General features: G+C 42.8%; 1 protein-coding gene across 2 annotated transcripts in view; it reads left to right on the plus strand.

The window, feature by feature from the left end:
- SYN3 (synapsin III) overlaps positions 1-12,210 on the plus strand; it is a 451,755-nt gene that overhangs the window by 75,507 nt on the left and 364,038 nt on the right. For both annotated transcript variants that reach the window (XM_087868774.1, XM_087868775.1), the window contains exon 4: positions 9,448-9,539. In XM_087868774.1, the coding sequence (XP_087724900.1) occupies positions 9,448-9,539 (92 nt within the window). The remainder of the gene's footprint in view (positions 1-9,447; positions 9,540-12,210) is intronic.

Genomic DNA, 12,210 nt, shown 5'->3' on the forward strand with positions numbered 1-12,210 from the left:
TCATCCAGAATAAAATCCTGACCGGGATTGATCCACTATTGCCTCCGACCTCTTCTCCTTCCACTCATTCCCTCACTAGCTCCGTTTTGGCCACACCGCCTTCTTTGCCGTTCCTTGAGCCCTGCACATAAGCTCCAGCCTCGGGGCCTTCCTCCTTGCTGTTCTCTCTGCCTGCAAAGCCCTTTCCCCTCTTATTGTAGGATTTGCCCCCTCATTTTGCTTATTTCACTGATCAAGTGCCACCGTCCTCTGACCCCCCCTTATTTGACATAACACTCACCTCCCAGCACTCTGTCCTCTTACCAGAATCTGTGTTTCCTTCCCTGACATATTGTTTATTGTTAATGGCCTCTTGCCCCCACTAGATACCAGTTCCACGAGAACAGGGAATGTTGTTCCTTTTGTTGCTATGTCATCAGACACTATCTTCGGCATAGTAGCTGTTAAGTGCATGAATGGATGAATGGATGGAGTCAGAGTTGTAGCTCTCTTGCTCCATAACCTCATGATCGTGGCTGAGTCATTTGTTCTCTCTGCTCTTAAGTTTTCTCATCGGTTAGGGGCGATGCTAATACTTACCCTCACATCAAGAGGTTGTTGTAATGATCCAATTAAATAACATAACCATGATAGCTCACGTTCATTATGCACTTATTTTCACTTACGCACCTTGCCAAGGGCTTGTATCAGTTCATTTAGTGCACACAACCACCGTAGAGAGGCTCATTTTACAGATGAGGGATTGAAGTATAGAAAAGCTAGCCTGCCTCGAGTTGTACAGCAAGTAAGGTGTAGAGCTCACACTCAAACTCACTGTCTGATTCTGAAAACCACTCTATACCAAACACTTTGTAAACTGCAAATCACTGTTGTTGATTTTTTTGTTTTGTTTCTAAAATGTGGCTAACCCCACCTAATTTTGGATTTTCCATTACTTGAACATTTAAGAATGTAGGTTTTGTCATTTTAATTTTTTCTGTATTTTTATATTTATTTTGACATGTTTTTATGTATTTGTTGCTGCCTGCCCGGCCTTCTCCACGCACACACACATACACACAGCAGTATTATGATGTTTTGATGAGCAGAAGGTGCCTTTGCATCTACCCACGTAGCTCGGTGCTTGGCATCCGCATACCCTGACCCGGTGGCCTGGGCCTTCCCTGAGAGGCCAGGCGCTGCTCCCGAGTGAGAGTTCCTCATCTGGAATGGGCCACTGAGAGAGTCTGCAGACTCTCAGAGCCTCTTTTGTCTAAAGGTGAATCTGAATTGGTGGAAAAGACTTCAGATGCCAGTCAAGGAAGTCACTGAACCCACTGGGCCCTCAGAACTAAAAACAGCCTGTGCCGGGAAATCTACAGGAAGCAGTTCTTGCCGACAGCAGGCCTTGGGCCACCTGCCAAGTGTTTGCAGGAGCGGGGCAGTTGGAAGAGGCAGATTGGTGAAGGAGGGGCAGGGGCCCGTGGGCTTTGCCGACATGGGAAGGTATGAAAGTGAAGGCGGCCACATGCACATGCACAAGCAAAGCCCAAAGCCAGCCAAGCAGCCCTTTAACTGACCCAGCTCTGTGCAGTAGAACACAAGTCACCTCTGCTGAGCCACTTGGTGCAGTGTCAAGGATGTTGGCCTGGGTTTGGGTCCCAGGTGGTGTAACTATTGGGTTGTAACTTTGGGAAAAGTCACTTTACCTCCCTGGGCCTCACCTTTGACATCTACAAAATAGACATTCATTTATTCAGGGATATTTATTTGAGCATTGTGCTGTATGCCAGCTACTGGTTTGGGTGCTGGGATAGAGCCATGGATGAAACAGACCTCCCTGATCCCTGGAACTTCTCTGGTGAGAGAGATGGAGAATTGAATATTAAATTTGGGATGGATGTAAATCATGTCAGATGGGGATACGTGTACAATTATGTCAGTAGGGGATGAGCGTAATAGGGTGAGTTCTAGCAAGGAAAGGGGGCATGGAGTACAGCAGGTGCTTTGCAGGGAGGTGCCTCTGGGGGCGCCACTGAGCAGAGGTGAGAGTGGAGTGAGGAAGGTGGCCTTGCTGCCATCTCCAGGAAGCTCTAGGAGTTGGGGGACTAGAACCTGGAGCTGGCTCAGCATGCTTGGCAATGGAAAGTAGACCAGTGTGGCAAAGGCAGAGTGAGCCGGAAGTGGGGAACAGGGAATGATGGAAGGCAATGTCAAGGAGGTCATCAGTTGTCAGTGTCGTGTGGGACAGAGACCAGGTAAGGCTTGGGTTTTCTGTATTTAGTGCTACTTTATTATTGTTGTTGTTGTGTGTCCTTCTAATGAGTCTTTTAGACCTTGTGAGACTCTGTGAAAGAACTTAAGACCTGAAGAAGATCACAGTACACGCAGAATGCTTATTTTTTTAAAAGAATTTGTTAATGACACAGTTTTGTTCCCAAAAGTAAACATAACAATCTGTTAGGGATTAGAGTGGAATTTTGATGATAACTTGCTAGAGGATGCAGGAATGCCCTAATCCTACCTTGAAAATCACCACCACCACCCCTGTTCTAGGTTCCTAAGGTAGCCAAATACACAGGGAGGAATAGCAAATAAGAGTCGAAATACCAATAAGTGTTAGCCGGCTGACGCCCCCCAACCCCAGTGCAGGGCTCTCTGCTAAAGCTGGTGCGAGTCCTGCAGTTAGGCTCCAGATCATTTGTGGATGTTACTTATTAAGCATGTGGCTGTTATTACTAAATAGGCCCAAGGTACGACAAACACAATTAGGAAAAAAGGGAGCAGGACCTCTGGGACTTCTGGGAATCAGAGTTTCCTGCTGCCACCTCATGGTAGGGAGAGCAGCAGAGGGAAAGATGGGTGCTGAGGTGAGCACCTTTGAGGAGCTACAGGCAGGAGGGAGGAATCGGCATGATGACCACCCAGATCAGCAGGCACTCAGCTGCAGAGAAGCCAGAATCACATGTGGTTGCCTGGCTTTTCAACCCAGCAATGACCTTGCCTGCTGTCAGCTGTAGCATGATGATGTCCTGACCCGCAGATTAACAGTTCCTCTGCATGGGGTATAATGGGAAATGTTGGAGAATGGGGCCGAGGGTCAGAGGTTGACCAACATCGCATTAGAAAAGGTACCGGAGGCTGCCCACCTTCTCCTATCAACTCCTTGTCTGTCTGTCTGTCTCTTTCTCCTCCTGAAAAATCTATGGAATGCCTAAGGCTGTGGAAAGGGGCACATTCTAAGGGTTTAGGGGTACAGTCTGGACCAGATAGGTCTTCACAAACTTTCAGGAATTTCTAGTATCTTATCGGCCACCCTTGGATTCCAGAACAGTCTGTCTGCCAGCTTCTTGCCTCTTGGGAACTCTGGACAACATCTTTTTGTGTAGAAATCCTCCTTCAGTCAGGCTTCGTGGTCAAGGCCGATAGCTGCCACCTTCACATTCCCACACATTCTTGGTTTCTTGTGCACATTCCTATCAGTCATCCAATTCCAAGTCACACTTTCAGTTTCTGTCGCATTGATCTATTGGCCTAATAGCATCCTTCAACCTAACCGTGATGATTGCAATCACTGTTTCCGTTCTGTCATCAACATCATTATCATCACAAAAGCAATTATTAGTAACCAGCCTTGAATACCCCATGCTTTCAGTAATATTATCTACTTGGCATCACATGCTTGCCAGGTGCCAGTGAGAATGCAGCCAAAGACCCTACAGGAAACTGAATGCATTCCATCTTATTCCCATACGTGGGGGGGGGGGGCACATGTGCATGTGTGCATGCACCCATGTGCATGTGTGTTTCAGAACTGGATGTAAGTTTAGTTATAAAAAGGTGCTTATATTGCCTTCTGATCTAGGGAGCTATATAAGAGATTTTGTTAGTGGATAGGAGTCCAGCCATATCTAGTACCTGTAATAGAGCTTGGGGACTAGAGAATTCTGTGTCATATTTGTTGTTAAATATGTAACCACTCCCCTCCTCTGCAGCCACTACTGTTTCCCAGTGACCCCCCAAAAATGTGAATGCCCTGCTCCCTGGAACTAGTGAAAATGATATTCAAAAGGGACTTTGCAGATGTGATTATAGTTATGGACCTTAAGATACGGGAGTGACTCTTATCCAGGTGAGCCCACACAAGCCCTTAAAAACAATTTACTCCAGCTGGAGACAGAAGTGTGGCAGATGCGGAAGTTAAAAAAAATGTCTAAGAGTAAGAAGGACTCAATGTGCCATTACTAGTTTGAGGCTGGAGAGTGCTATGAGGTACACAATGCAGGTGGCCTTGACCGGCTGGGAGAGGCTCCCAGCTGACACCAGCAAGGAAGCGGACCTCAGTCCTACAGCCACAGAGAGCTGAATTCTGCCAACCACCCGAATGAGCTTGGAAGCACTTTTTCCCAGTCTTCTTATAAAATCCCAGATGATTGACACCTTGATTTGGGCTTTGTGAAGTCCAGAACAGGGAAACCAGCCAAACTAACATGGGCTTCTGACCTATAGAGCAGTGAGATAACAAACTTGTGTTGTTTGAAGTTGTTTACTTTGTGGTAATTTGTTATGAAGTAACAGAAATATTCGTAAGGGAAGGTGAATGCACTGTGCAGTGATATTCAGGTTCCTTCACAGGGAGTTCAAGATCCTTCTGTACTGGTCTCTGACCTACCTTTCTAGCGCTGTTTTCTATTATGTTCCTCTATAAACTCCATGCCCGAGCTACAAAGTCATCTTACCATTACATTGACCTGATAGCCCTGTGTTCTTACTTGTGCTTTTGTTACTAGAAACTTAGATTAGGCCTTTCTCTCCTTTCTGACTGGATACCCCCTCTGCAGTGTTATGATCTGTTGGATCTGGCAATGGACAGAGTTTCAGAAGGCAAGCTACATAGCATGCATACGTATCTGCTCATCAAAAATAAAAATAACACTTTATCCAACAAGCATTTTTGGATACCTACTGTGTGCCTGAAGCTGGGTATAAGGCAGTGAACAGCCTTCTAATAAAAATATTATTGCTTGGCATTCCTTTTTCGTAAGATGTGATGTGATAATAGATTTTTCCTTCGGTGATAATTGGGAGACACTAGTCGAGAAAGATCTATAAAAATGAAAGGCACTGTAGATCTAATTGACTCAGTTGATTATAACTCTTTCATTTTATTTTATTTCTTTTAAAGATTCTATTTATTTATCCAAGAGAGATCATGAGCAGGGGGGAGGGGTAGAGGGAGAAGCAGACTCCCCACTGAGCAGGGAGTCCGATGTGGGACTTGATCCCAGCACCCTGGGATCATGACCTGAGCTGAAGGCGGACGCTTAAGTGACTGAGCCACCCAGACACCCTATAACTCTTTCATTTTAAAGATGAAGAGTATTACAGTGGAGAATGAGGGGTTTGCCTGCAGTCATTGTCATTGAGTCATTGTCAAAGCCAAGATTTAGATCCCTGGTCCCCAGACATCAAGTCCAATTCCTTTCCCATTATTCTTTGATTCCTCCATGTACATGTTTTTAAAAGTCACAAACAGGAAAACTCAGATAATGTAGTACTTTCAGGTATAATTGAGATCAGTGTCAAAAACTTCCCACACCAGGTTTTAACAAGAGTAACAAAATACAAAATCCCTGTATGTGCCTAATACTGCAAAAATCTGCCTGTCTTTAATGATGTCTAGAGACAATCTCCCATAAATGTGTAACATGACTATTTTCCCTTTCAAAACAAAATCTGGACAATCAAAATTATACATAGCCTTCTTCATTTTCCAAAGCCATACATTATGGTGTTATTTTTTTTCTGTTAAAAATAAGGGAAAGAAATTCTTTAAAATGCTCCTTATAGCAGATAGGGAAAAAGTAATGCAATTGAGAGAGTGGGCTCAAGCTTTCAGTAAGGCGTAGGGAAGCTCGAATAACAGAGCATGTTCAGACCTGTGCTGAAACCTGAAAATTCCTTTATAAAGCAAAGGGAAATTTGTAGGAGTGGGTGAGCATGGCAATAGTGGGAGTGCCACAGGCACCATTCCTCAGTACAGGCAAGACTCAAAGTCGTAGCCGTTCTTGACTTTACTAACCTCTCAGCTGGCCTACCACACTAAAAGAGCCGAAGGGGCTGAGATCTTGATTTATTATTATATTTTTTATTTTTAAACTTTACAGAGGTGGGGATCCCCTGAGGAGTTCTTTGAGAGGTCTGGCCACAGTGGTGGGTTGCAGTGTGAATCAGAAAATAGAACACATTCCTTTCAGCCAATCATACCACTAGGGAAACTTTCAACTGGTTTATTCAGGATAGAGCCTTTGAGGTCATCTGGTTGCCCACTGACCGTATTTTGGAGTGGGTGAGTAGGAAGACTTTTTATCTGATCAGCAGGTGAGTAGGAAGACTTTTTATCTGATCAGAGGGTTGGTCATCCTGCTTTGTCTTTGGACCTGTTATCACTGGGCCCTATTTGGGCTGCTTCCCTCTTAGAATATTGTACTACTTGATATCAGGACTCACTGTAAAGCTGCAGTAATTGAGACAACTGGGAGCAGACTCAAGGATAAACAAATAGATCACATATGAAGGGACTTGATGTTTGGCAAAGGCACCGATACAATTCTATTGGGAAAGAATAGTCTTTTTAATAAATAGTGTCAAAGTATTTGAATAACCATATGGAAAAATTGAACCTTGAGTCTTACATCGGCTCTTATACAAAACATTATTTCTAGATGGATTACAGATATAAATGTGCAAAGACCCTGTTTCTAAAAAAGGTCACATTTGTGGGTATCAGGGGTTAGGTGTGGACATAACTTTTGGGGGAGACAGTTCAACCCACTACAGTTTCTATGTGATCTCTGAGGCTCTTCAAAAATAGGTGCTCTTTGAGATTCTACCAAGAGGGCCATCATGCTGTCTTGAAGGAGAAGTGCTTGGATACTTCTGTGTTCATTTCCAAGTTTTGTTTGTTGAAGTTTTTAAAAAGTAAAATACAGAAGGGTGCCCTCTCTTCACTACCCCAACTCTCTATGCTTGTTCCAACAGACTTGCTACCCTAACAATGCAGGCATTTACCTCCTATAATTATTCATAAACCATAACTGGGAAATAATTCTAGAAACCTTGAGCTGAATACAATGAACTTCTAACTTGTATATCCAAGCCTGAGTGTGTCTTTTATCCAGATATCTCTTTCCATTTGGGCAGCAAGACGGCCTCTGGGCTTTGCCACCTTCGAGTAGGAGATTCTATCATTCAAGATTCTGATTTACTCCCTTTCTTCAAATTTTTGATACCCCACCGTTCTTTGTTGCAACTTTCTTCTAACTTCTTTTTCTCCGCACACTCATGCAACAACTTTTATTGCTAATTCTTCTTTGTAATCTCGCCAGTGAAGTATCTTAAACATGATGGGACTGAATTTTTAGGGCATTGGACTTAATAAACAGGTCATTATCACTATTTACTAACCTGAACTCATTAACAGAGCTCTTTGCTTTTTACCTTGCCACACCATAATGGGGCTATTAATTAAAGCAAGAGACATAAGCACTTTGGGTTTCCTTTAATGCCATCTGGGGAGATGACTAGGTCTTTGGTCATAATTCTGTTAAATGTTTCCAAGGGGATACATTTAAATCACTGTGAAATGATATTTCCCTTCAATATAAACTTGGTTTTCTCTTCAAATGGGCTATTTTTAGGTCCCTAAAATTCCCAGTTGTAATCCACCCAGTGCCTTATTCAGCTTAGCAGTGGGGGTAGTGGGGTGTAGCAGTTAAAAGCATAGGCTGGAGTCAGACTGCCTGGGGTTAAATCCTGGCTCTGTCTACTTAATGTGTACATTTTGCGAGTTATTTAATCTCTCTTTGCCTTGGTTTTTTCCTCTGGATAAGTGTGAGGATTAAATGAATTCATACATGTAAAATGCTTAGGACAGTATCTGGCACATAGTGAGTTTTTCATATGTATGAGAAGCTATTTTTATTCATTTAATCCTGAGAAATAGCTTTTGGCATCTACTGTGTATAAGGCACATTTTGGTACTATGAATTTTCTAGGATGGGGTTACAGGTTGAACTGTCTCCCCCCAAAATTCACATGTTGAAGTTCTAAGCCCCAGTACCCCAGAATGTGACCTCATTTGGAGATAGGATCTTTCTAGAGTTAAAGTGAGGCCCTTAGGGTGGGCCCTAATGCAGTGTGACTAGTGTCCTTATAAAAAAGGGGTCTTTGGATGGATACAGAGACATGTATAGAAGGAAGACAGTGTGATGAGAAGGCAGAAGGTGGCCATCTACAAGCCAAGGAGAGAAACCTGAAACAGATTTTTCCCTCACAGCCCTCAAAAGGAACCAACCCTGCCAACACCTTATTTTTGGACTTCTAGCCTCCAGAACTGTGGGAAAAGAAATTTCTGCTGTTTAAGCCACCTAGTGGTGGTACTTTGTTATGGCTACCTTAGGAAACGTCTTTAGACAGATGGTTGTAATAACATGGAATCACTGTCCCCAGGGAGTGTATAATCTGATAGGAGGGATGTATTCCTTAGGCTTTGGTCACAAGCAACAGAAATTCAGGAGATCTTGCTTAAACAAATAAGAAAGCAAAAAGATAAACTTCTAAAGATCCAGAGGTATTGTATAAAACCCAAGGGCAGGATTGTAGCTGGCACATAAACATCAAGAGTACTCCTCACCTCTTGCCTCTGCCCCTTTCTTAGTGACTGTGACATTTCTCCCTCCGCCCCCTTATTTTCTGTGCTTTCCCAATCCAGATGGCAGAAAACATGGTCTTCAATTATACTTACATTTTGTGTATTAAATACAGCCCCAGAAAGAAATTGCATGAATCACTCAGCAGTTTCAAGTTCTAATACAAGGGCACCTTGTGTGATTGGGGGGGGGTGTGCCAACCCCATCCGCGGTGACAGAGAGAGCAGTATTTCAGTGCACAGACATGGTGCTTCTACTGTAACCGTGTAGGTGGTTGAAGGGGAGGGGCCATGACCAAAAGAGGGAGCAGTGGGCAGATGACGAGGAGGACTCCATTAATAGGGATAGCGATCACTAAGCTGTGATGCCCTGCCACTGCATAACCTGAAGCTCGAGAAACAGGGAAAATGTTATATTGAACAGCCTGTGGCCTCGTCCTGAAGCTAGAGTTGCTTCTTCCACTTTCAGAGAAATAGAAATTAATAGTGGTTAAAAGTATGGGTCCTTGAATCAGAGACGTGTGGGTTTCAATCTAACTTTGCCTTTTATTAATTATCTGACCCTGGACATGGCACCATGCCTCTGCACCTCAGATGTCTCATGTTTCAGAAAGGGAAGTAAATAATATTACCAACTTCCTAAGTTTCAGGTGAGGCATAAATGTGTGCTTGGCACATACAAGTACCCAATAAATGTTAGTAGTTTTTAGCATCATTAGTTTTTGATGATTCCTTTTGTGTTTTGCTTTCTCCTTCAGGCTGAATTCTCAGAGTTGAACCTAGCTGCCTATGTTACTGGAGGCTGTATGGTGGACATGCAAGTCATGAGAAATGGGACCAAGGTTGTAAGGTAAGGAGGACTGAGATACAGAAAACCTTCATTTGAGAGGCATGTGTGGGATACCTCATAGAGCTAACCCCTCTGTCTGCTGCCTCTGACCTGACTTCTGCACCACATGTACTGTGTGTTAATTCCAAAGAGTTTTAGGTGTTGTTGCTACAGGAATGACTAGCAACACAAATAATCTAGGGAAGCAATGGTTGTGTGCTGAAACGAGCCCTGGGCTTGCAGAGAAAAGACTGGATTCCATTTCTGCTTTGTGACTCTATTCAGGTGTATTATATAGTCTCTCTTACCCTCTGATTCCCATCTGCAGCATGATGATTGCAACACTCAGGTAAGAGACATGTATGTGAGAGTGCCCCATTCATTCTAAAGTATAGTACAAATGTAAGGGTTTATTAGAATGAGCTACGGTCTGCTTCCAGCCTATGACATCTAAATGCTCAAAAAAAATCCCCTCCCAAGCCGAGATGCCCTTCAACAGATGACTGGATTAAGAAGTTGTGGTCCATATATACAATGGAATATTACTCAGCTATCAGAAAGAACGAGTTCTCAACATTTGCTACAACATGGACAGCACTGGAGGAGATAATGCTAAGTGAAATAAGTCAAGCAGAGAAAGACAACTATCATATGATTTCTCTCATCTATGGAACATAAGAACTAGGATGATCGGTAGGGGAAGAAAGGGATAAAGAAAGGGGGGGTAATCAGAAGGGGGAATGAAACATGAGAGATTATGGACTATGAGAAACAAACTGAGGACTTCAGAGGGGAGGGGGGTGGGGGAATGGGATAGACCGGTGATGGGTAGTAAGGAGGGCACGTATTGCATGGTGCACTGGGTGTTATACACAACTAATGAATCATCGAGCCTTACATCGGAAACCGGGGATGTACTGTATGGTGACTAACATAATACAATAAAAAATCATTAAAAAAAAAAAAATCCCCTCCCAAGACATCAAACCTAAAAGTACTCGGTATGCCATTTTCCAAAGAATCTGTTTATAATGTATGCTGAGTTTGAGGGGAAGTGAGGGAATTCTTCAGAAGCCCAGAAGAGTCAAGAAAGCACAAACCTACAGAAGAGATAAAGAGTTGTACTAATATATTTCTACCTATTAATACATTTCTACCTATATTTCTAATATTAATATTAAGCAACCAGAATAATACAGACCAGGTCTCATGAAGGTTTAGCTGGTGAAGAAATAGGATTCAGATTTGAGGAAATAGAGAAAATAGGAAGAACTTTGAGGAAGAGGTGGCATCGATTCTAAGCCTTGTCGGTGGTAGAATATGGGCATTCTCTGCGTCGTAAGGGTAGGGAACAGTCTTTGTAAGTGTAAAAAAAGAGACCATGTTTGGGTAATTATGATAATTCAAATAATTCAGCCATCATTTACTGAGAGCCTACCATGTGCCAAGAAAGACATTATTTGGCTTTCCATTTCTAATAATGATGCGCTAGATTATTTGGACCAACTTTTCCATTGAAAACAACTTTAAAAACTAGTTTTAGGGGCGCCTGGGTGGCACAGCGGTTAAGCGTCTGCCTTCAGCTCAGGGCGTGATCCCGGCAGTCTGGGATCGAGCCCCACATCAGGCTCCTCCGCTATGAGCCTGCTTCTTCCTCTCCCACTCCCCCTGCTTGAGTTCCCTCTCTCGCTGGCTGTCTCTATCTCTGTCAAATAAATAAATAAAATCTTTTAAAAAAAAAAAACTAGTTTTAAATAGTGATCATCTTGGGGTGCCTGGGTGGCTCAGTCGTTAAGCATCTGCCTTCGGCTCCGGGTGTGGTCCCAGAGTCCTGGGATCGAGTTCCACATTGGGCTCCCTACTCCTCTGGGAGCCTGCTTCTTCCTCTCCCACTCCCCCTGCTTGTGTTCCCTCCCTCACTGGCTGTCTCTATCTCTGTCAAATAAATAGATAAAATCTTTAAAAATAAATAAATAAATAAATAAATAAATAGTGATCATCTTGAAAGCCTTCACAGAGTTGGCAAGACATTAAGAAATTACCAAGAAGAGAATGATGGGGAAAAGGAAAGTCAGAGAGATGAATGAGTACAAAAGTTACCTTTTTCCAGGGTATTTGCTAAGTCTGGCAAATTTGAAAATTGGTTTTGATAGCCTAGCAGGAACAAGGGAGATAGAAATCAATGTCCAAGGCCACTCAAGGTGGGGAATGTAATGATAGGCCCTCCCCACAATAAGCTGAGACCCAAAAGGACCACATCTTCAAGGTGAATGTGAATTATAAGTAATTGCAGCTTGAATTGCAGTTTGATTGGTCTTCCAGGGAACCTTAAACTTGGTTTACGGTGATCCCAAACATGTCAGAAGTAAAAGCGAATTGTATGTGGAGGAAGGTACTTTCATCCTAGGCTTCAAATAATTATTCAGATAATTTTTTATACAATAGATAGCACAGAGTCAAAGATAACCAGACACAGACACCATGAATGAGAAGAAACAGAAACAATAGACAACAGAAAGAGACCCTGAAAGACATCAGATATTGGACTTATCAAACAGCAGGTCTTAAAAAAAAAAAAAAAAAAACTTACCAAGTTGAAAAAAATCAGGTTTGAAGATATCTTCCAGAAATAGAAAACAACAATAAAAGGTGACACAGATGATTTAAAAAAAAAAACAAATACAATTTCTAG

This window comes from Ursus americanus, chromosome 17 (genome assembly GCF_024610735.1).
Source record: "Ursus americanus isolate L20-20 chromosome 17, mUrsAme1.1.p, whole genome shotgun sequence".
Classification (NCBI taxonomy): domain Eukaryota; kingdom Metazoa; phylum Chordata; class Mammalia; order Carnivora; family Ursidae; genus Ursus; species Ursus americanus.